Source organism: Cebus imitator, unplaced genomic scaffold, assembly GCF_001604975.1.
Source record: "Cebus imitator isolate Cc_AM_T3 unplaced genomic scaffold, Cebus_imitator-1.0 Scaffold26, whole genome shotgun sequence".
Taxonomy (NCBI): Eukaryota; Metazoa; Chordata; class Mammalia; order Primates; family Cebidae; genus Cebus; species Cebus imitator.
Window position 1 is genome coordinate 10,605,319 of NW_016107341.1, and position 26,184 is coordinate 10,631,502.

The 26,184-nt window shown below is 37.1% G+C and overlaps 1 protein-coding gene across 1 annotated transcript in view; it reads right to left on the bottom strand.

Annotated features, from left to right (window-relative positions):
- The window catches only part of RELN (reelin), a 288,489-nt gene that overhangs the window by 2,860 nt on the left and 259,445 nt on the right, over nt 1-26,184 (bottom strand). The window contains exons 49-60 of the mRNA XM_017523146.1: nt 24,767-24,944; nt 21,922-22,097; nt 21,669-21,775; nt 20,368-20,610; nt 19,610-19,785; nt 16,801-16,874; nt 15,842-16,003; nt 14,912-15,069; nt 11,314-11,533; nt 8,964-9,161; nt 8,184-8,282; nt 3,711-3,716 (exon numbers count right to left, since the gene is read on the bottom strand). Of these exons, the coding sequence (XP_017378635.1) occupies nt 3,711-3,716; nt 8,184-8,282; nt 8,964-9,161; nt 11,314-11,533; nt 14,912-15,069; nt 15,842-16,003; nt 16,801-16,874; nt 19,610-19,785; nt 20,368-20,610; nt 21,669-21,775; nt 21,922-22,097; nt 24,767-24,944 (1,797 nt within the window). The remainder of the gene's footprint in view (nt 1-3,710; nt 3,717-8,183; nt 8,283-8,963; nt 9,162-11,313; nt 11,534-14,911; nt 15,070-15,841; nt 16,004-16,800; nt 16,875-19,609; nt 19,786-20,367; nt 20,611-21,668; nt 21,776-21,921; nt 22,098-24,766; nt 24,945-26,184) is intronic.

Below are 26,184 nucleotides of genomic sequence, written 5' to 3' on the forward strand. Positions count from 1 at the left end.
AAGAAAAATTACCCTGTTGCTTCTTTATTCACAAAATCTTGGGACTGGCACTTGATGTCTTATTGCCAGCATCCTTGGTCCCCTTATAGTTCTTTCCCTGAGCTATTATGGGCCCCTGAACTAGCTCCTTAACTTAATTCTTTCCTTTGGTGGAAAAAAAAAACACTAAAAGGAAACCCCTGAAATACTAAGAAAGTATAACTGAATGCATAATTGTAAATGTGCATGCATACCTTCCGACACGTACATGCAATTGATTTGGCACACCATATTCAGTAAACTTTTCCTCAAACACTGCCTTCACTTTACTCAAAAACCATGCAGAATCCTCTTATCTATGGAGCAACAGCTAAGCCAACTTAAGCAGACATTTCAAGTCCTCTTCATGCTTAATCGTATTCTGCCCTTTCTTTTTCTACATTCCTATATAGACCCGCTCTACTCAAACGTGTCTTGAGTCCTTTCTACCCACCTCACTGGCCAGTTATCAGCATTACTTCCTAGATTCTACGTGTTCAAGTATTACATTTTCTTTTTTGCTTACTCCCTCCAGAAGTGAACTTTTTTTCCTACTTTGAACTCTCATAGTGCTCATTTCCTGCTTTGAAGGAGTTTATTTGTGTTCATATCTTGGCTCCCCACAACAAAACTTCTGTTCAAATGGGAGCCAGACCCCCAACTCCCCCCACCCCCGCACCATAGCATTGAGCTTCCTGCCTGACCCCTGGGTGGTCAATGCACATTTGTTGAACTTATGGTGACTTACTGATTGGATTCCTGTTGTAAATCATTACTCTTTAACTATAAGGAATAATTGCAAAGTTAAAGCAATGAAAATTATTGTTAAAAACATGCTTAAAGATATAAGGTACTCAAAGAGAATTTGAAATAGTTAAAATATTTTACATCAAAAAAAGATAAACTTAGAACACTCAAGATATTTTGTTATCTCAATGCAACCTAGATTGACATGAAAGTTACCTTATATATGGGAAAAAAAGAACATGTAGTTTTAACAAATCTTGGCACGCAGCATATTTAACAGCTTTAAAGCAATGTCTCCATATAATTATTTACCTATTATGGAGCTTGATTTAAAGTTTCCATCTTTATAGGTGAGAAAATAAATAGTAGCAGGTTGCAGATCTTTAGTGTCCTAAAAACTAGTCCAAGGTGGAAGATTACAACCAATTTAGGGGACATTTTGAGTCACTGGATGCTCTTTTTTTTTCTTTTTTTAAATAATGTTATTTCTTAAAATATTTTAAATATATTTCTTATTTATTTTTTATTTTTATTTTTGGTAGAGACAGCGTCTTGCTATCTTGACTAGGCTGGTCTCAAACTCCTGGCCTCAAGTGATCCTCTTGCCTTGGCCTTCCAAAAGTTCTGGGATTATATAAGCATGGCCACTGTGCCTGGCCTAGATGCTCTTTACATTTGAATAAGTTTATGTATCAGTATCCTATCTTTGGATTCCTGAGAATGTTGATATGCATATAGTAATGGACCTACTATAGATGCCTAGTGTTCAGATAGTCACATTAAAAATGGTGGCTGGGCGCGGTGGCTCACGTCTGTAGTCCCAGCACTTTGGGAGGCTGAGGCGGGTGGATCACAAGGTTAGGAGATGGAGACCATCCTGGCTAACACAGTGAAACGCCGTCTCTACTAAAAATACAAAAAATTATCTGGGTGTGGTGGCACACGCTGTAGTCCCAGCTACTCGGGAGACTGAGACAAGAGAATTGCTTGAACCTAGAAGGTGGAGATTGCAGTGAGCTGAGATCACACCACTGAACTCCAGCCTGGGTGACAGAGCGAGACTCTATCTCAATAGCAAACAAAAAAGCCACACTATCAAAGTATCCTTGAAACTAACTGGTAGTTTGGTATGTGAAATATAAAAATCTTTTGAGTCAGTTAGGTTGGAATGTAATGAAGTCGATTTTACGGTTTATAAGCTTTTTAAAATCAAGCACTATGGCAAGCTATACCAAAATGCTGTCTGCCTTTAAGACTATTCAATAAATTGACATGGTTACTAACAGTTACTATGCCTTCTAAAATGTCTAACTTACAGCATTGGGCATTAGGGGGATTTTTAACAAGCTTATCTTATATTTACTCATTTTTTATTATATCTGTGAGCCTATTTTTGTTTTTGATACAGGTAAGTGTACAGCTGTAGAACCTTATAACTGAAATAATAAGAAGTAAAACAAAGTTGTAAAGATTTATTTATTCACTACAACTACTGGAGAAAGTAATTTTTATTTTAAGTTCAATAAAAGCAGGTTATGTTTGTCCCAAGGCATATCAACTATGCACCTGACATATCAATTTGCTTTGGTTGTGGAGAGAACTAGGTCCATTTAAAAATTCTTCCATTATGAGTAAGTCATTGAAAGAAGGGAGAATGAACAACAAAGTCTTCTGGAAAATGGTAATTTAAATTTCCATCATTGCCAAGAGAGTTTAGGGACTTGGATAGCATATGGAATTATAAAATATTTCCTTGTTTCTGCAGAGGAAATATAGCTATTGCATGATCTTTGAATAACTACTGATTCTGTGCTCTTTTGAACTGTTACTCTTCAATGGAGATAAAATCTTAGCTTATGTATTATTAAGAAAACGTTCAACTGATCTTTTAATGGATTCTAAGGAAAATGAAGGAGTTAGAGAATTGACACTAATTTGAGCACATAGAAATTTAGGCATTTTTACTTGTTAGTGATTAATTTATCTTCAAAACATATGATACAACAAATAATGGTTTATATAAATGCAGACATAAGAATCCAGTGGACTGTTCAACATATCTTAGAGAGAAATATTGGTGAGCATAAGATGGGAAGCTGCCATTCAAACTATCGCTGAAACACCTCTGCACAGAGAATGCCACCATTTGACTTCAAAGGCTATGCATTTTCAGGAAGGCTATGCACAAGTAAGTGCAGGCACAAATAGCTCACACATACTGAAGATTTTATGTTTCTTTTCTCTGCTAAATGAGAATGAGAATAACATCCAATAATGTGCACCTCAGGGAGATGTAAGGATTAAACGAAAACTTCTAGCACTATATATTAATATTTGATAAATTATAAGCATTTTGCCTTCTTAAGTTTTAAAGTATCTCAGAAGACAAATATAAGTATACATTAAAAGTGGCCAATCTTACCTAGGGACAAGATCTAGAACTCGTAAGTCTTATGAACACATAATACGTCTGCCAATTCAGTTATTAACTTAGAGGAGAATTGGTAAGTCAAGGCACCCTCATGGTCTTTTGGAATACATTACATTTAATCTGAGTCCCTAGATCTTTTGCGCACATTTCTATTTCCCTTGCTCCTGATAACAAATTTATCAACAGTGAGCACTTCAAGAGCAGCATACAGTGCCAAGCACAGAGGCGAATCTAAGTCAAATCTGTTGCCCTGTGATGAAATGCTGATTAGCAGTCTGGTCTATGCTGTTGTGCCCAATGCTGTACATATTAGGGACTTAACTCAAGTTGATTGACTCTGAGTTTACATGGATATTTCAAATGTTCCAGTATATGCCAGTATCATTTATAACTGTGTTCATAGATTTTTTTTTTTTCACTTGCAAAGGTGTTTTACAAAACTTCTCAGTTAAGTTTGGTGACACTGATGAAACTATTAGTAAACAGTTCCCCAGATTTAGTAAGAAGAACTTACCTTACTCTAGTGGAAAACCAATGACAGCAAATAATGAAATATAACACAAGTTAAAAAATGCCTTTCAATGCATGCAGCACTGTGATTAGTCATAAAAGTCTGATCAGGTTTAGACGCAATATAGGATTTTTCATCTCTTTTGAAAATAAAAATTAAAGAAGTTATTTCTTATTCTTCTATACCCAAAATGTACATATACTTTTCTATGTAATGCAACATGCAATATTTGCTCATAACCATATGTTAAGGTACATGTAGCTGTAGTACTACATTTGGCATAAATGTTGCATATAAATTATAAATGTTAAATTGTTTAAACTACAATTTTAAAATCTGAGTTTTCAATTATTTTACATTTAGGAAATACTAATTCCTGAATATATTAAGGAACGGGCTTTGAAAAATACAGAAGTCTTCTATATCAGATAACACAATCAAATTTAATAAAGGACAAATATGCTTTGCAACAAATGTAATATGCTCATCTCCATAAATCATTTGTGCCAAAAATGTGACAGTATCTTGATAATGAATAGCATGAGGGGATGGTCACGATGGAATTCATTTTAAAATCTGATAAATGCGTTTAAGACCATAGTTAGCAACATAAGGTTTCCAGTTCTTCATAAATGTGGAAATAATTCACTTTTTTAGTAAATCCATTCACGAAGGCTAACTTTTTACTGAGCAGTTTACTTTCAAGGTACACATGCAAAAATTGTCCCACTTCATCATACACATGACAGGTTGTGACTTAGACACGTACACAGGAAATGTGATGTGTGAATGAAATGCGAGTTGGGTGAGGGAGATTCTTAGGATAGAAGTATGAATGCCCAACAAAAATGGCTAAGACAACAAATTCTCTTTTATCCTAAGAAGAATCCCACCAGCATGGATCTTGTGAGGGATCTGCCCAAATGTATTTATAAACATTTACTAAAAATAAATATTCTATGCTAACAAATGAATTCAGAGAAATTAGGTTTCTAACACTTATTCTCAATGATTGTGTTATGCCACATCAGACTTTACGGAATGAGGACTTTTTATAAGCTAGTGAGGCTGGAAAAAATTATCTGTCAATTTGGTTCATCTGTTATATGGCAGATTAGCAGGGGCTAATCATCATGAAGTGCTTTTCATGTGCAGGTTTTATTGGAAAATGTCACGAGAGTGGGAAGATTACACTCTCAAACAAGCATAAGAGACTTTGCTTGTTAACTGCTACAACGGTGGTTTTCATCCTTATGATGTGGGGCTTGTCATTCTGTACGTCCATATTTATGAAACTCAAATCCTTCCACGTGCAGTATTTTACAATTAAACTCTTTAATTAAAAGGATATTACAAATCTTGTTCATTTAGGATACACTCTTAAATCCTGAAATATTGTCAAAAACCCTAAATTTGTTCTCATTAAACTTGTGTTTTCTTGGTTAATATGGGCAGTACTGAGGTTAAACTCCATATAAGATACCATGCGTGACCATAATTTTTCTTTCTAGGGGTTTTTAGCGTGTGTCCTTGGTGCACATGTACAAAAGCGAAACTATGGTAATAAAGTTAGATTAAGGCCAACCTTCACTTAAAAAAAGAAACACATTTCTAGAAATTCTTAAGTGAAATGTATGCCCCAACCATTAGTTGCAAAAACATATCAGTAGCCCTGCTTGTAACCTTCAGTTAGGTAGGTTTGTATCTCTCAAGATACAAACCTCCGTCTGCTCCTCTCCCCATCATGCTTGAGGAGTTAACGTTGCTAGTTCAAATAATCAAGTGTTCTGATACAAAAGTGTAGTTGATTAAGAGAAGGTTTTCAATTAATAGGGCTTTATGGAAGTATTTCACCTCTCTATTTTTAAATATACATCCTCTGAAGCAAAGTTATAATTAGAAATATTTGTGATCATGACATGAACCTTGGCTCTAGCTTCCTTGTGCCTCATATGATTGAAAGACACTCTGGAAAACTATTATAATTAATTTTTTGAATTATCTGGAACTATTTATTTTGAGCTCATCAAATGAATGAATGATTATTTTGTAGTGCTACTAAGTGCATATTAATGAATGAATGCCTTAAAATTCTTTGTGGCTCCTTTGAAAAGAAGTACTTTGAAAGGGTAGAGTGGTATAGAAATGTTAAACTCTAAGATCAGAGCAAAACATCAAAAACATAGTTCTGGAAATACAACATCTTAGTATTATATATTTTTTGAAACAACTCATTTATTGAACTCCGCTTTGTGAGATATTTCTTCAAAAAGAAGGAAAATATATTCCTTTAATTTTAACAAATTTTTGAAATGCCATTAAATGCCACTTGCTTTTGAAATTATATATATATAAAAGCATATGGTGGTATATATAAAGTCATAATTTTAAAAGTATTCCTGACAGAAGACTTGGAATAAAATCCAAAGCATGCATCACCATGCAAGTGTAGCAATGCTCTTATCTCATTCAAAATGTTTTAGTGCTCTGAGAGTTTGTAATGCAGGATAAAAACAGACTTATAAGGATAAGAGCCTGATAGATGAAAACTTCTTCAAAGTATTTAAAATATGGAGATTGATGCTGGCAGTTGCTTATAAGCATTAATTCCAACACCAGGTGTCCTGAGAGGTTTTCTTGGGTGCTGTGTGCTGAGGTTTCCTGGCGGTGCTCTGAGAACCTCTGAGGCAGCAGGTTGACAGGAAGCAAGGAATAGAGTTCTGTTTCCAATATGTAAAGGGGTTGCTTTTACACTGGCTGGTATATTGGCACCTCTGAACCCCCCCACCCCTGCTTTTTAATCTTAGTACAAGGGAGGAAGTTACTGGTGATGATATGTCTCTGAAATCCAAAACAGGTAAGTGCAATTGACTGGGCAGGAAGAAAATATCTACTCAAATGTGTGATATGTTAAGAATTATTGTGTTTACTCAAGGGCAAGATTAGTATCCTGCCTTCTTTTGAGGACTGTCAGGTTTTGAAGTTTCTATAGGAATTGGTAATGCTTTGTCAGGCATAGGAAGTCCCATTAATGTAAATTGTACTGGAAAGCCACTTGAAAGGTAAGAAGTGGCTATTGACTCTAATTTTATTCTCTACCAGTTTATTAAAATCACCTGAGCCGCTTTTAAAACAAGAATGATGCCCAGTTCCCACTGAAGATTAATTTAAAGCCTCATCCAAAGAGATGGGCCTGAGCATTGGGACATTTGCTGATGTTTTCAAAAGCTTCCCAAGTGATTCTGACATTCAATCAGATTGTTCTGAAAGGAAAGCAGCCATGGCAGAATGGTTCTAGGGTTAGATTTTGGTCTGTTTGGACATCTCTCTATGGCCTTACTGTACACTGATTCACTTCAGGGCCCAGGTTATTTTATTCTGCTGGAATAGCATACTCTGAGGAAATCAATATCTAAGTAAAACATCAGCCTCATAGATTCAGATGAGTCTGGACTGTTACTTTAAACTTCAACTTTGTCTTGTAGAGGCAGAGCCCAGCAAGTTGTCCAAAAGCAGCAGCGCGCACAGGAGGCTAGTGTGGGGACCAGGTTGCTCTTAAGAGTTGGGGGTTGATATGGATGCCATGCAAGCAGGTGCTTCAGTGAAAACTAAGACGAGGGCTAGCTCAAGACTGAAAAATTTAGCTCATGGCTATGACTGAACGAAAACAAATCTGGTAGTTTTCCTACCAATTAACCACTTAAATTTGCTGGCAAAATGACTGAAATCAGCCACGGGACTGATTTCATTTTGGATTTGGCAAACAGAATGAACATTTGAACCTATCTACCGAGAAGATTCGCCTCTCCTTGCCAACCACTTGGAGCCATCAGTCCGAACCCGTCGAGACATAAGCATTCCAGTTCTACAGGAACTAGATTGTTAGAGAAAAAGCAAGTCATCTCTCTGTGAGGGAACAGTCAACCCGGCCAGGTGACAGTGGTGACAGCTTAATTATATAAAGGGGGAAAAACACCTTTAACTTGTTAGGTGCTGGAATTGGTTAGGAGCAATCTGATACCGCAGATTCTTCGTTCTAGTTGCAACCACATCATTAAATGGAGAATGTCTGTAATTGGGCACATTAGCTATTAACACTTCATACACCGCCCACTACAAATTCTTCCTCTTTAAGGATGTCATCTCATTTCATAAGGCAACCCATATCTGCCGTAAGACATGGTTTCCCATTTACCTGGAGACTTTTGTTTTATCCAATTTAACCAATATTATCAATCCTTAAATAAATGTTGCACTTATGGAGGTTTTCTAAGGTACATTACATTTCATTTGGGGCTTTGCTATTTCACTGATGACTTGAGCTATAATTTGTAGTTGCAAAAGAGTATAAGCCAAAGTGCTCCTATAGGGGCTTCTTATCAAAAATAGTTCTTACTGAATTAAGGAGAATGCCATATCAAAGGAATTTCAAACCTTCCTAAAATGGACATGGGATGCCATGTATCAGATACTCACAGGACGACCTCCACATGATCCAAAGCCCACTGATCATGACCTGTTCCATTGTGGCGTGGTTGCCACCAGCGCAGTAAGACTCCTTTCATCCGTGCCTCCCTGGGTCACAGACAGAAGGACAAATATATTATACATTAGGAAACTGAACCTTTTGGTATGTGCCTTCTAGATATCAAGTATTACAATAGGCTAATCTAAATCAACAAAATATTATGCATGGAATTCAGACTGGCTTAGGTCATAGTATTCTTCTGAGTGGCATTAAATTTTATTGGCTACTCAAGGACTTGTAAAACTTTTCCTTCTCTCTCCCTCCTTTCCCTTGTTTCATTAATATCTCAAAGATTTTTGGTCAAGCATGGAGTGCTTTCTGTGTGGCAGACACTGTGCCAGAAGCTGGTCTTACAATGCAAAGCAAAACTGACACGAGTATTTAGCTTCAGTGAAATTTCAAACTAGCACACCAGCAGAAAATAAATGTTTTCTAAGACTAGAAGAACTGATTAAAGCAAGGGAAATAAGCAAAAACTATCCTTTCACTTAGTTGTTATTGTCTATTCCCTCTTGTCCTTATTCTTTGCTTTAATTTGTGCCTTTCGGGCCCTAACTGAAAACAGTAACGTCACTTTGGAGCTCTGGGTTAGTCTTGGTTCTGCCACCACCTAGTTTTGTGGCATTGGTGCAGTAACTTCACACAACTTCTACTTCAAACTTTGTGATTCTCAGAAATTCACAAAAGGATTGTGCATGAGACCATGCCTTTCCATTTGGGCCACTTACAGGGGGACATTGTAAGACACTCTCTGAGCTTGTGTGAAGTCCTTAGGCTGGTGCTGAGCGATGACGTGCCAGGTGATCCCGTTGTTGACGCTGTACTGCAGCAGCACTGCCTTGTCCACAGCGTGGGGGCCGCTCAGGTCACTGTTGCAGCTGTCCGTCTGTGACATGCTCCCAATTTGCAAAACAAACATGATTTTGCTGAAAGACACAGGGAAATCATCTTTATTTTTATTTGTACTTAGTTTTTGAGAGGGATTCTTGCTCTGTCACCCAGGCTGGAGTGCAGTGGTGCGATCTTGGCTTGCTGCAACCTCTACCTCCTGGGTTCAAGCAATTCTCCTAACTCAGCCTCCCTAGTAGCTGGTATAACAGATGCGTGCCACCATACCTGGCTATTTTTTGTAATTTTGGTAGAGACAGGGTTTCACTACTTAGCCAGGCTGGTCTCAAACTGCTGACCTCAGGGGATCTGTCTGCCTCAGCCTCCCAAAGTGCTGGGATTACAGGCGTGAGCCACTACTCTCAGCTGGGAATAATCTTCAAACCAAATTCAGGAAGTATTAAAGGAGTTATACCTCCTTAATCTTTTCTTGTTCCTAAAGTCCATGATTTCTGGTTCATAATGTAGTAGAATCAGAAGCAGCCAGTCTTATGACTAAATCACTATTAGTAACAACATTTATTTATATTGCCTTCTATATTATACATGTGGAAACTTCCATATTATACATGTGAAAACCAACATTTATTTATACTCCCTTCTATATTATACATATGAAAACCTCAGAAGGCTAATTTTCTGGACAAAGAAAGCAATTTTGACTTTCAAAGATGTGTCCTCTTTTCATGATGTTGAAAATCTTGTAAGAGTATTTCATTTAAAACATCTTCTATTCTCTGAAAGGTAATGTGGGCCAAACAGACAGCTGAGGACATGGAGAGGACAAGGAATACGACCACAATATTTATGCTGCATTCTTTTTACAAAAAGCTCCAAGAAGAATACATCTGGATGAGGATACATCATTATGACTATTTTAGGAAAGGCTGTCTGGAGATCAGAGCTGCAGGAAAATTGAGTTAGGACATGCAGATTCTGAGCCATGTGTATTGTTCTGTTCAACATGACATTTTGCTTTTCATTGTCATCCTTGCCCTAGATAGAGCTTTTAGGCATGGGATATAAATCCTTATAAGATTCCTCATGATTAACAGTGTACCCAATTTAAAGTGGGTGGTGGAATAAAGAGCTAGACTCAAAAATGTATAAATGCATAAACGAATTTAAAACAACATAGTGTACCATTGCTAACTAAGCACCTGGTTGCAGCTGTACATGGTGGTGTTACAGAAGACACCAGCTTGTCTCTATATTAAGTATACTATTTTGGTAGGCCAAAAAAAAAAAAAAAAAGAAAAAGAAAAAAGAAGATGGTAGATGTAACTTTTATCATATCATGGTTTCCGTACAGGAATTAATTTTATTATATTTTCATTGTTTATCATATTAAGGGCCCCCAAACATGCCTTTCCACCTCTGAAAATACATCACTAATGTTATATTTTCCAAAGTGAAAGGTTTCAAGTAAACTATCTTCTCATTAACTAAACATACTGAATTCTCAAATATCCTCATAGCTATTGAACACTTTTTAGCACTCAAGAAATACTCTAGAATAATACTTAGCAATCTTTTTTAAGCCTTAGAATCTTTTCTTGAGTTATATAGACAAAAAGATATGTTTACTCTGTATAAGGTAGCCAAAGCTGGGAAGGTTGGGTAGGGAAGGAAATGTAATTCTCCTTATGTATTTCTTTGTTGATCAGTTCCCTAGTCATTTGCAAGGTCTCTGCCCACTCTACTCTGCATGAACCTCCAGCTGTGATAGCACATACATTTTTAAAGATCTTACCCATTCATCCATCCAACATTTCTATTTATCACACTTACGTATGCTAAATATAGGCATATGTTTGCATTGCTACAAATTTACTTCACATACAAATTTATATTTATATACTTGCCTGTGCTCAACATTAAATTATCTATGTAGATTATCCCTAACCATTTAAAAAAATATTTGGCGATTTCTCTGGGCTTATGCCTATATTACCACCACTCAGCCACTGTGTGTGAAGAAATACAGAGCAATTATCTAATAAACTTAGTGAAGCATAATTCTGAACTGTGAAAACATATATGCTTCCTTGTCCCAAATTCAAACGATAGGTATTCACTGCTTAATGACATCTGTGCCATGAAGTTCATGATCCTATCTAATAGACAGTGGACAATCACTGGGCTTGTGACTAATTTTATGTCTGGACTACAATACGGAGGTTTGAGTACCTTGCTCGAGTGAGATCCAGAGGCTTGGTAGCTGCTTGCCTGATCTGACAGCCGTTAAAGTATAGGGAGTCTCCATGGGCGTAGGGGGCCAGCTGCCCACAGCCACTTCCTATGACTCCACCTTGAATGGTCTCCCAGTTTGCCTCGGTGACTCTTGCTGACTCAAAATTATCTTTAATATAAGTAGGAAGATCGTGACTGAAAACAGAGCAATCATCACCTAGAGGAAAAGGAACAGTCACAGAAATTAACTAGACCAACCAGAGTCATTCAGGATTAAAAACAAGTATTCAAGTTCAGATTTAAGTCATTGTTGTTGCTGTAAGAATGGTAAAATACAAGGAACTTAAACACATTTACAAGAAAAAAACAACCCCATCAGAAAGTTGGTGAAGGATATGCACAAACATTTCATAAAAGAAGACATTTACGTAGCCAATAAACATATTTAAAAAACTCATCATCACTGGTCATTAGAGAAATGCAAATCAAAATCACAATGAGATAATATCTCATGCCAGTTAGAATGGCGATCATTAAACAGTCAGGAAAAAACAGATGCTGGGGAGGATGTGGAGAAATAGGAATGCTTTTACACTGTTGGTGGGAGTGTGAATTAGTTCAACCACTGTGGAAGACAGTGTGGCGATTCCTCAAGGACCTAGAACCAGAAATACCATTTGACCCAGTAATCCCATTACTGGGTATGTACCCAAAGGATTATAAATCATTCTTCTATAAAGACACATGCACAGGTAAGTTTACTGCAGCACTATTCATAATAGCAAAGACTTGGAACTAACCTAAATGCCCATCAATGTTAGACTATATAAAGAAAATGTGGTGCATATATACCATGGAATGCCATACAGCCATAAAAAAGAATGAGTTCATGTCCTTTGCAGGGACATGGATGAAGCTGGAAACCATCATTCTCAGCAAACTAACACAGGAACAGAAAACCAAATACTGCATGTTGTCACTCTTAAGTGGGAGTTGAACAATGAGAACACATGGACACAGGGAGGGGAACATCACACACTGAGGCCTGTCATGAGGTAGAAGGCTACGGGAGGGATAGCATTAGGAGAAATACCTAATGTAGATGACGGGTTGATGGGTGTAGCAAACCACTATAGCAGGTGTATACCTATGTAACAAATCTGCACGTTCTGCACATGTACCCCAGAACTTAAAGTATATTAAAAGAAAGAAATATAACAAAATCCAGCAAAAAAGAATATTGTTACAGTAAAAAATAAATAAAAAATGCAAAGAAAATGAATGGCAAAATACTAAGTAGAGATTCCTAGAAATAAATGTTTTTCTTTTGTTTTGGCAATTATTGGCTTATATTGTTAGGAAAAAAATCCCATTTTCTTTGAGTCAATGTTTACTAAAATATGTAATGCTCATGTCTGTATTTTTCATGTAAAATTGTTGTTTAAATACCACAGCATCTGGCTGGGCCTTGAATGTACACCAATGGTGAGTCTCAGTAGGGGGCTCTCACCCTGGCATGAGAGGCCTATCTGATTTCTTTTTTCCTAGCATGATTTGTAGTAGAAAATACAGCTTAATGTATACTTGATTATTCTTGAGAGCAGAGTCTATATTTCAATTCATTGTTGGATTCCAGCACCTAAAACAATATTTAGCACATGTAAGATATTCAGTAATGGGTAGGGCACAGTAGCTCATGCCTGTAATCCCAGCACTTTGGGAGGCCAAGGCGGGAAGATTACCTGAGGTCAGGAGTTCTAGTCCAGCCTGGCCAACATGGTGAAACCCCATCTCTATTAAAAACACAAAAAAATTTAGCCGGGTGTGGTGGCACATGCCTGTAATCCCAGCTACTCGGGAGGCTCAGGCAGGACAATCACTTGAACTCAGGAGGTGGAGGTTCCAGTGAGCTATCATGCCGCTGGACTCCAGCCTGGGCAACAAAAGTGAAAACTCCATCTCAGAAAAAAAAAAAAAAGCAACTGGAAGTGTCTCTCAGAGACTACTGAACTGAATTACTGGCATTTAAGGAAGATATATTAGCAAATGTGTATGTGCTTGCATTTCCCCTTGATTTAAGATACATGTCCTTAATAGTTTAAAATTAAAAGGCCATAGTTCTGTTGGTTCAGGGGAAAGGGCAAATTCCAGACATCTAGGACTCATTGTGAGACATTTGATTCACTCATTTGCCTAGAGTTAAAATTCTCCAGTTAATATGGGGACGGACCCAGCCGGTCTCAGTGACAGTGATACCAGGGGAGAAAGGAGATGGCTAAGTAATTCTAATATCAGAGATGTGCAGCAGTCCACATTAATCATATCCATTTGATTTGGATGCAAGAAAACAGCATCAATGAAGAAATCTAATTAGATCCAACTCCAGAATTCAAATACATGGATTCTTACATTGCATGTCTGGGGGAAGTTGTACATCTCTGCTCCTCTTTGGATACATCTCTCACCTATGAGAGACAGCAAGGCTGATTGGAAAGAACCACCTGAATAGTGGTCTTTCTGACATTTGCTATCTGTATGACCTTAGCAGTTCATACAGATAGCAAAGAGACTATCTGTATGGTATACAAAGAGACATACAGATAGCATACTGAGACTTAGCCTCCCTGAGTCTCAGTTTCTTTACATATAGCCTGGGGATAATTACATTAACCATATATAACTGATGAGGATATCATAGATAAGTGACTGAAGAATAAGTTGGTGTATACTATGTAAATGGTAAAGCATAAGACAGTGTAAGGATTCATTCAAAGATTTACTAGCACTGCTATCGGCCAAGTATTAAGCTATAAGGATATAGAATGGTAATTATGGAAAGTGAACTTTGTAATGATAGAGGCTGAAACCTGTTAGAAACATTGGATCAAAGGAAAGCAGGCCTGCAGACCTTCTAACAGACCAACAGAGCAATTTCCTATGATTGAGGAGTCGAGTAGATACTCTGCCATGGATGTATTCTCAGTCTCTAGAAACTCAAGCAGTGAAGATGTATTTCTTTGAGTCATAAAAGTGTGTGTGTGTGTGTGTGTGTGTGTGTGTGTGTGTGTGTGTGTGTGTCACAGTGACATGGAGACCAGAACATCTTCAGTTGTCAGCTACATCTTCGGAGAACAGTGGCAGCTACTGCTGGAAGAGGCTGAGGAAGGCCAGATACCAGTAAAGTTTGTAGGCACAGGCAGCTAGGCCAGGAAGGAAAGAGGCCCAGAAGTGGAAAATTAAGTGCTGGGGCTGTGGGCGGGGGCAGGGAGTTATATGAAAAATGGAGAATGCGAGGTACTTTACCATATCCTGATTTAGCATATCTGGATTTATATGCTTATACATTTATATTTATAGAATGTCTGGAGTGGATTTCAATTCTATATTTAAAAAAATGCCTTCAGGAACATTGCATAAAGCTATGCTTAATAATTTGTCCCACAGATAAATAAGGAGTGACCAAGGAGTGTGTCATGAATCTCAGATCCCTCAGGCTGGAGTTTCTATCCATTTCCTAGTGGACTTTTGTATACGCGTTAAGATGAGGAGAACCTCATGGTCTCCTGTATCAAAGTCAACAGCCTGGGATTCAGACCTTGGAAGCTCTCGTCGCAGATGCAGATGGCACCGGTCGTGCAGTATCCATGCCCGCTGCAGAGCTTGGGGCAAGCCTCTCCAATGTACACGTGGTCAATTGCCCAGCTTTGCTTCTCAGTTTCTTCTCCCTTCTGGATCCAGCGGAACTGTGTCGCACTGAAAAACCACAGAGAGCAGAAGGAATTCAGTAGGTTGTTACTTTCATGGCTGCGTCCTGGCTCCAGCCTCTGGGAGAGGGGACTATTTGTGAGAAAAGTCCCCTTTTGAAAAGTTCACAAATGTCTTCCTGGAGAATCCCGCTGGCAGAGGTGAGATAACTTGTATTTCTCACACTCTGGGAGTATAACCCAAAATGTCATTCTGGAAACTTGTATCTTCCCTGAAAATTTCATGTGAATTTCCTATTCTAGTCCATCATAAATCTGTGTCCATTTTTCCTAGAGAGGTTTATTGTTTTCCAAATCTTTGAGTAAACCGAATGCCGCTCTAGGAAGATTGCACTCCATTGTATTTATCCTGAGCTTTGTGTAACCCGACAGCCCTGCACACTCCAGCTGGTATTTGTTTCTGGATGAGAAGCGCAGCCTTTGGGGGAACACTGGGACAGAACTGGTGCCACTGCCAGTTTTGGATTGGGGTCTGTCATTCAGAGCCTGTGATTGAGTTTGGTACATGCTATGGTATTAAGTCAAGGGAAATCTGAGATCTCTGAATCATTTACAAACAAACAAACAAACTCCAATTTCCTCCTGGGACATGCAGTTGCCATTTGGGGGCATAGCTTGGTGAGAGGATGGAGAGAAGCTGGGAGAGGGTGCCAGGGCTGCATGTGAAGCTCTGGCTCACAGTCAGTTGTTTTCAGCTCACTGCATGAACTCTGTAGAGACGTCAGATAATTTCACAAAGTTTACCTTAATTTGCAACCTACCTGGAGGAGACATGGTCAGGCAGCTGGATAGTGATTCTCTTCCAACTTGAGCTGTTGACAGAGTTGTAGATGGTGGCTTCATGGAACTGGAAGGGGGAGCAGCCAATGCTGTTTGAAGACGAAGGAAGGCACTGGGTCTGTACGAGCTGCCAGGAATCAGATCTGCAAAAACCAAAAAGCTTCGTTAGACAAATTGTAAGAGAAACAATCTGTCTAAGGTCAAGGTAATGCTTTGCGGATGGGTTACATTAAACTATTTTTATGGGAGTTTCCTGTTTCTTATACACATTTATAACTACAGATTATTAAAAAATTAAAAGTATTTTCTTATAAGACATATTCTGACTCTTTAAAAGCACACAGACAACAGAATAAAATAATATGATGTATGGCGATGAATTCTGGTGGACTTTTCCTACCGACATTGTTACTAGAAATATACCTGGAATTGACTGACAAAATTGTCTGTCTCCCCAAACTTAATGTAATTAGTTTTTTAAAGGTGATAGTGGGAGGGCTATTAACCCTAATAAGGTAACTAACTTATGTCAGACTTTTATTCAATACTGCTAATATGCTTCAGAAAGGAGACTCTGGCTGAAGCATATTCAGATCATTCATTGATTAAACTTTTTGTTAAAGGTAGTTGAAAATAAGTAACATGAATAAGAGAGTTCTACTCAGAAGACAAATGTAGTGCTTTATTTTGAAAAAAATTAAAATATAAAGTTTCTTGGTGGCATCCTTGCATGAAAATGGATTTTTTGGTTTGAAGGAAAATTTTGAATATAAGACATATATATATATTTTGTACAAATGAAATTTATATAAAAATATGCATGAACTGCTCCTTTTAAGATATAAGGTTATTCCTCTGTAAGCAGCTACCTTGAAAAACAGATAACCATTTGGACTGGATATTCAAGTTTGGAGAAAATGTTAAAAATTATTTCACAAACCTTGCATCCTTAGTGTATTCCAACATTACAGAATGAAGGTCACCACAAGAAGTGGCTTCACAACCCACCACAATCTAAAACAAACATAAACAATCAATACACAGGTAAGATTAGATGATACTGAATCCTGTTAATTAAAAATCCCATCCCTCTCCATTATTACTCTGATTGATACTATTCAGAGAAGCTTTTACAGAACAGCCTGCTGGGATACCAAGAATACCTTCTTTTAAATTCTGTTAAAAACATGCAATTTTGCATGGAGATGAAAATTAAGGTTTTAAAAGTGTCTATTAGTATAATGCATTAATCACAAATCTGGGTAAGATAAATTGACCAAAAAGAAAGTAACATTAGCAGAATTTATAGACAGAAACGGAAAGTATCACTGATTCAAAACATTTTCACTGATATACTAACTTTCTTGACGTTACTATTAAATTTTTATTTGGAATTAAAAGCAACAGTTTTAATTACTTGATATCCATTCTTGGGTTTTCTGTATTTTCATATGAATGAAAACTTTCCATATTATATGTAATTAAATGTTTGAATCATTAATAATACATAAAGGCCATACAAATTTGGCGATTCAAATTTGAGTCCTGATTGGATACAATTCCTGATGGTGAGAATGTCTATGGAGGGAGATGAAAGTTGATACATACTGAGAAATGCTGACATTTAGAGGCCTGAGCGGAGAAAAGCTAAAATATAGCAGATATCAAAGAAGTAAAAGGAGGACCAGCAGAGAAGCCAGAAGCCTAGGGGAAAGAGAATTCCACAGGTTGGAGAGGGCAAGAATAACATTGTCAAAGGGTACACAGAGGAAAGGGAAGATGGGGAATTTACAAAAGCTGTTGATGTTGGGTATGGTAAGTTTCTGGTGACTTTTAAGTGTGCAGTTTTAGTGATACTTTACTAAATTTTTAAGGATAAGCTCTCTTTTTTTTTCCTAAAGAAATTGCCTTGGTTAGAGAAAGAGAGACCTAGCCTCTTCAGTTCAGTTACTTCTGTTACAGAAGTAACAAAAGAGGAGAGTCCAATCAACTCAATCAAATTTAATGCCTTTGATCTGGGCCACAACGTGAGGGAAAATCTTCACTCTTAAGGAACATAGCTTAGAAGTAGAGGTGGTCTAACACTCCCTCATATCACTAAGTTAAAAATAGTTCCAAAAGAGTGGTAGCATTTGGGGAGCTTGCCTTACCCTTCAGTTTCTGAAGGAGAGCTTAACATAGAGCTGAGGTAAAAAGCAAATACATTTTTATTTCTGCTAATAAAGATTCTTACTATTAACTGTTATTGTAGTACATCAAAATAGGGTATTAGAATAACTGATGTCTTTAAAATGACCTAGTAATACAATGCATTTCTGTAATGACTTTGTGTGTGTGTATCTGTGTGTGTGTGTGTGTGACAGAGAGAGAGAGAGAAAGAGAGAGAGAGAGAGAAATAGGGTCTTATTCTGTTGCCCTAGCTGGAGTGCAGTGGTGGGATCAAAGCTCACTGTAACCTCCAACTCCTGGGCTCGAGTGATTCTTGTGCCTCAGCCTCCTGAGCAGCTAGGACTACAGGTACATGCCACCATGCCCAGATAATTTTTTATCTTGTATATTTTTTGTAGAGATAGATATTTTGCTATGTTTCCCAGGCTACTCTTGAACTCTTGGCCTCAAGAGATCCTCCCTCCTCAGCCTCCCAAAGTGCTGGGATTACAGGTGTTTGCAACAGAGACACATCAATTGATATTGCTTTGCCTTTATAAGTGTCTATTAAGTATTTGCTATAACTTCACTTCCGTTCTATATGAATAAATATTCAGTTTAAAAGATTTGAGAGTCCTCCTTAATTCTTTGAGAGTTTATGAAGTTCCAACTGGACTAACAGTACAGGCATATGAAGTCAGAGACACATGGAAATAAAAAGATACACTGAAAAAAAAGATGGAGAAACAAATGGCTCAATGCACATAATAGGCATGGAGTAAGAGAAAGAGGCAGAGAGAGAGAGTGAGAGATGATGGCAGAGAGAGAGAGAGAGAGGAAGGGAAAGGACAGAGAGAGAATTGTGCAACATAAAAAGGAGATAATGTTACAGAGCGCTAGAAGTAGGTAGAGTCTCCTATTTGAGTTTTTTTATTTACAGGGTTAGGGAGACTGAAGTCTAGATGACACAGATGAAATAGAATATATTTGGTTAGTGTAAAAGTAATTGTGAGTTTTGCCATTACTTTTAATGACATAAAACTGCAATTCCTTTTTTTTTGAAACAGAGTCTTATTCTATTGCCCAGGCTGGAGTGCAGTGGTGTGACCTCAGTTCACTGCAACCTCTACCTCTCAGGTTTCAGCAATTCTTGTTTCTTAGCCTCCCGAGTAGCTGGGATTACAAGTGTGCAGTACCATGACTGGCTTTTTTGTATTTTATTTTTGTAGAGACAAGGTTTCACCACGTTGGCCAGGCTGGTCTTGAACTCCTGGCCTCAAGTGATCCTCTCACTGCAGCCTCCCAAAGTTCTGGATTACAGGCATAAGCCACTGCACCCAGCCTGCAATTACTTTTGCACCAGTCTAATAGTTACATTTCTTGCTATGCCTCAACATTTTCAAGGATTTTATCCATCCTCAAATACTCATACTTGAATAAAGGTCTTTGCAAAAGATGACCTCTTTTTATTCATAACACTAACTCTCTTTTAATAAATAATATTAGTCATTTCCTTATCGTTGTCTGAATAAACATTCCCCCCCACCCACAGCCCCCAAATGTAATGCTACTTTCTGTTTTAAAGAGCCAGTTTTCCTTACTTTAAACTGCATCATGTATCCTGGCTGTATAATGAGTTCTCGGGAGGAGAGAGCATTGTGAGTCTTGTCCTTCTTTTTATTTGGCCAGTAGAGGTGGAAGGATGGATTGCCACAGAATCCTGCTGTCCTTACAGCATTAGGGTAAAAACTCCAGTTTTCTTCATGGGAAGTGCCTTCTGTTAAGGAAAATTGGAAGCAATATGGCATGTTATTCTCTTGAATGGATTGATTTATTGTTGAAGCCCTTAAATGTTTATGCTCTACTAGCTTTCTGCTTACTCTTTAGAATTGATTTTTATTTAACTGGGATAATGCATAAATCCAATGTGAGAAATCAAACTTAGACAAGACTGTTAAATGGTAGTATAGTTATTACCATACTTTTAAAATGTAATTGCTAGTTTAGATAGCTTACCACTGAAAAGTTCTTGATAGACTTTGTCAGCCAGTGCATTAAGTATTTCTGTGACACATTAATTACTAAAGAAACTAAAATTATTTTGGGGTACTGAAATTTCAAATTATATTTAAAGCTAGACATTTTGCCTTTAACAGGATTTATTGAATTCTCAGTTGACATTTCCACAGGCAGCCAACTTTGAAGATTTATAAACCACTGGGCAAAATAACAGCTAACAGTTGTTGAACAGGAGTATGTGCTAGGCACTCTTATAAATGGTTTTCATGTGATAATGTATCTGAAGGCATAAACAGAAAGGCTCACAGGAAAGAAAATTGTTCAATGTCTTGTTTCTTACCATCATCAAAAGTGTCCACCAATTGGCTGGGATTGATTTCTGCTCCACCAATCAAAATGTTGTCCAGTGCCCACTGAGCACGCTCCACCCCAGAGACCACAATTCCATTGCTGATCACAAAGGGCTGCCACCAGCGAAGTCGAGTTGTGTTGGTGAGGGCATCTTCAGGAAGAAGTATGTAGTCATGTCTCACAGAAATATATTTCTGGTAATCCATCTCATGGAGCAAACTCCAGGTTATTCCTATAATAACAAATATACCAAAATAGCAATAAGTCTAGAATCTCCTTCCCCCTTAACCACCAGTGTACTTCAGATACTGTGAATTTCCCAAAGAAATTTTCAACCAGGAAATAACAATTGATTTTGCTGACTTTGATGTTAGGTATTTAGTATTTATAAACACTGTTTTGTATGAGGCTGATGATATGAGGGGAAGGATATTTCAAAAGAGTTGGCCAAAATAAAAACTGAAGTAAAAATTAGTTATGTTTTTGCTTTATTTACTTCTTTATTCTTATTTCTCACAAATAATGAGGCACGCCCATGTTTTACATGTTTCTAGACAACAGCTATTAGTATTAAAATATAGTTATTGTAATTTTATGCAATTTGTAATTATTTGGACTAGTATAAAGTTTATCACTTCTTGCTTGATAAAACTGTACGTGGGATGTTTAAATAAGAAAATATCCTTCAAATACCTTAAAATACTTTAGGGTCATCTTTTAATCAGCTGGGTATTAAGAATGATATCTATCTGCTAAAGAGATTTTTCTAAAGACACCATGGTATTACTGGTCTGGTTTGAGCTACTTCAAAATAACAAAACAGAATTCTATTAAAATATTCTATGACAAACTCACAAAATCTGACTTTTTTCACAATTTTTGAAGATTTCTATAGCTTCTTTACAGCATTTATTGCATGGTTATTTACACAGAAGCTTTTAAAAATGCTTTAAAAAGTTTTAAAAAGATCTTTTACTTGGAAAATCAGACAAAATATATTTCTTAAGTGTATCACTTATAATCAAGCTTCAGTAAAGCATACAGTTTGTTTTCCTTATTTATAAAGTTTGAACTGTATTTTTTAATGTGATTTCTCTCTTGTTGCCTTTTTGCATAACACGGAAGTCACTTGTAAGGAACATGTAATACAAACAAGATCTGTAGCTTTTTCTTTGTGAGTTTCACCATTCAAACTGTGAAGTCAGCAAAGCTTTGCAGAGACTTTTCTGAGGGTGTTGGATGGAATTTGGGAATCTGCTCTGAGGTGTGGTTTACACCTCTGAAACATGCCTCCATCGGTAGAGTAGTCCAACAGCACGCCTTCTTTCCGGCAGATGGGACGATGGCAAGAGGTCATGTTGTTCTCACTACCAATGCGCCCCCAGTATTGCAGGAACCTGAATGCAAGCACATATTATCTATCAGAATAGTTCATTAGAACACATACGCTACTCAAGTCCCAGATAATTTCTTCCATACAAGTGTTCCTTGTTTTGGGACCAATTTGCTATGTTGTAATAGAAATAACAAGAAATCGACTTACTTTGCACCTCGAAGATCCAAATCTTGTGTAATCGCTTGTCTCACGGTGGATCCCCCAAAATAGAGCGCAGTGTTCTCGGCAAGAATTCCACACTCAGTGCAAGTACTTCCGCCTTCTAAGGACATCCATAAGTCAGGTTTGATTTCTTCACTGTCAAAGCGTTCCTTCAGGAAAGTCTGGGAAAAAAATAAGCAGGATGTGGTTAAAAAACACTTTTAGATAGCTATGGAATATTTAAGACAATACAGAGTGATATCTTGGACTTAAAAAAAGAGCTGAGGGACAATGGGGGGCACGGAGTTGGGGAGAAATGCCAGATATACGTGATGGGGATGGAGGCAGCAAACCATATTGCCATGTATGTACCTATGCAACAATCCTGCGTGTTCTTTACATGTACCCCAGAACCTAAAGTGCAATAAAATATATATATAAAAAAAAATAGAGCTGATTTCAAATGCTTTTCCAAAGTTGTTTAAAAAAACAGCAATCTCCACAATGTTCTTTTCTATCATATACTGAAAATCATTTAAACTGCTCAAATAATATTTAATAACTGAAATTTAAAATAATTGTAAAGTCAACTATAGCAAGGTTTTTTTTGAAATGACGTCTTTCTCTAACACCTGGGCTGGAGTGCAGTGTTGTTATCTCGGTTCACTGTGGCCTCTGCCTCCTGGCTTCAAGCAATTGTCATGCCTCAGCCTCTTGAGTAGCTAGGATTACAGGTGTGTGCCACCACATCTGGCTAATTTTTGTATTTTTAGTAGAGATGGGGCTTCACCATGTTGGCCAGGCTGGTCTCAAATTCCTGACCTCAAGTGATCTGCCCACCTCGGCCTCCTAGAGTGCTGGAATTACAGGCATGAGCCATCAGGCCCAGCCAAACTATACTTTTTACTTCTATCTGTAAAAAGTTACTTAAGCATATACCGCCAAATATGTGTATTTATTTATACAGTATATAAAAGTACTACTGTAATGTATATTATGAAACATGCCAGAAAAAGGAAATTTGAAAGGAATAAGATAAAATGTAAACATGCAATCCGGCACTTCCCCCCAGCATTCCCCAATGGATTGTCCTGGTGTGTGTGCCCTCACTTTGGAGGCGACTTTAGGCAGCCAGGATCCTTTAGCCTCTAGCACAGAGTGAACTTTGAAGGTCTATATGGCTAGGCAGGGACACTTGAAACCAAAGTTCTCTGTATAAAGTCAGATGAAAGTAAACCTTAGAAGGCAGTTAGAAAGGTGTTTCTCCTGTTTATCAGGGCCAAGTTGCAGGGCGATAAGAAGTACTCAAAATCTAGAATTAAGTATTTTTCCCTAGGTCTCCAGTTTATTCTTTTAACTAAGAATGACTGACAATCAGAAAATCTGTTTTTCAAAGAGTGTATAAAGGTTCATGGCTACATTTTATGTAAAATTTGCTTATCTCCTCATAGTCAAGGTCTTAATTTCCCCATTCATTATATCATCAGTACTTTCATTTTGGCCATAATACAGATTAGTATTAGGTAGAGACACATTTTTTCTTGTTTTTTAAAATGATGAAAAGATATCATAAAGGCAATTTGTTATTGTTGCAATTGCAATAACTGTATACAGAAAAACCTATATATTTTCATTTTTTAAGGAGAGTTCTATCTTACTGTGTACTTAAAATGATTTAAATAGAGCTTCTTTTTCACAAACTTAGAAGATAATCAATTCTATAGTAAAAGACATACAGTCAAATGTCAGTCTGACTTCACTCACTAATGGATAGCAAATGAATACGTTTTATAATTGAAGGTTGGTAAGAAAACAAGTGTTAGAAGAAATGCATGGTTAACCACGGAAACTCTCACGAGAAGATTTTAATCAGGGTTTATAATTTATAGATTTGTACAATTTCTTATCCAACTGAGGAATACTAATAAAATTTGAGTGCTTATGAATGAAATTAGATTTTCAAAAGTTTATTAATTACTTGTGGCATATAAAGCTATGTTTGTCATGTGGTAACCTCATTTGTTAATAATATATCTTCAGACAAATGAGTAGTGTTCCAATTTTATTTAAAAAAATGTTCAATTCCATAGTTGAGGTATTAGAACAAACACAAATGACAGAACAGGTTTTGTTTATATTGTTGCCTCTCATATGTTGGATTTCAATCACTAGGAATTTTGCTTTTTTAAGCCTATCATTTTTCTGTTATTGTAGTGGTAAATGTACTATGTTTATTCACAGAATTAGAATGCATATTATGGTAACTGTATTGGGTAACCGTATTTGCTTTGCATATTAAATAATGATATAACAGATAAAGCTTTCAGAAGTGACCTTTCCATTCTTAATACACGATATTTCAGCAGTCAATAAATCAGAACATAGAATTTTCTAAACAAAAATTCAGATACTGTTAAGGCCTTTTTGAACATTTGGTCTTTTGTGATAATGTGTCTATATTATTTGGCTTATTTTATAATAACAACAACAATAACAATAATATCCTCCTTCAAATAGTATATCAACCGAAAAAGTGAAGTTAAAAAAGGCTTAATATTGACTTTAAATTAAATTAAGAGTCTGCTTAAGAAAAAAATAAAAGGAAACTCAGAATGTTTATCATTTGTAATTCATACAATCTGGCTCATTTTATGAACTAGATAAACTGTATAGAACTTGATCCTAATATTCTTGTACTTAGGAAACATGACATTTTAAAAGTTTCTATTCAAATGATTTATTTCCTGAGGGACTCAAAGGACATTGTTATAAATTATGTCTCATACATAAGTTGGTTCCTAAGCATGGCCCATGATGTGAGTAGCGCTTCTGTTCAGGGCTTTAGCCTTACCTTCAGAGTGTGGGTCAAGTAGCAGTTTGGCCCTGAGTATCCCGGATCACAGATGCACTGTTCCCTTAAACAATCTCCATGGCCCCTGCAATTGTCCAAGCATCCAGGGCCCAGGTAGAAATTATCGATTGCCCACTGCATATCTGAGTACTTCTGATAGAACCTAAACCTTACTGGACTATTGACAATACAAAAGCAAAGGAGTGAAAAACAAAAGTTAACGTTATTTAGGTCCATTGTCCTGCATGTGTATTCAGTACTCAGGAGAAAAACATTTAAGACACTCACTCTTACTAGATGAAATGGGTTAATAAAATATGTTTTCTGACCACTCTTGTCTTTCTAGTAATGGAACTTTCAAGTTGGTTTCATTTAAATTTTAGAATATCTGAGCAAACTTATACAATATAATTAAAATCAGTGGAATCTCTGTGTCAAGAAATGGAAACATTTAAAAATACAAATCTGTAACTTTCATAAATCAGGTTTCTTCTGAACTGGAGTTCCGTGGTCACGACACAATTTAGATTCACTAACTGCATTTCTGAAATTGTACAGAAGGTGAGTGACGCCTTTGACAAGAGCCTTGTCAGCATACACACAGCCCTCAGGCGGTGGGGGGGAAGCAGCATTTTCTAAACTCCCTGAAGACAATCAATATTCTCAGAGTAACTATGCTAATTAGAAAACAATTCTGAAAGGGTTATATTAAAGGACATTTTCTCTGAGATTTTAATTTCATCTTTGTTTTTCTCTGTCTTCTGGGGGAAAAAAAGGAAGCCTCATAATTATCCTTATATTAAAATATGCCACACTATTTTGGTTTAAAGAGTCCAAAGTGCATGAAGGAACTTTCTAGGGGTGATATAAATGTTCTGTATCTTGTTTTATGTGGTAGTTACATGGGTTACACAACAGTAAAAACTCACTGATATGAACAATTGAGATGTATGTATTTTACTGAATGTAACTTATGCCTCATTATTACGAAAAAAGAGAGAATGGGAGGGGAAAATGAGCCTACGATGAACATCATGGTGGTTCCCCAGCATCCATTTCACCCCAGATAATCCATGAAATAATCATTGTAATACCACTTTTGTAACTATTGAGTGGCTAATTGGTACCAATGGGATGCAAGGTGGTGCTTGCTCTGGCTGTCTTAGAACAAAAAGCAACTGTCTTTCTTTCCCTTTGGACGTCAGTATGGAAGCATCCTGCCCCAGTTCTCTGGCTACCATCTCATGTTCAATAGCAAAACCAGCCCGAGAGAGCCGAGTATGGCACCGGGGCTGTGGACAGCAGATATTCTCTTAAGAGAATAAGAAAGAACAGTGTCCCTGAAGACACTGTTCAACTTACAAATCAACTAACCCTAGAGTTCACTTATCCTTGGATCGTTCATTATAGATATAACA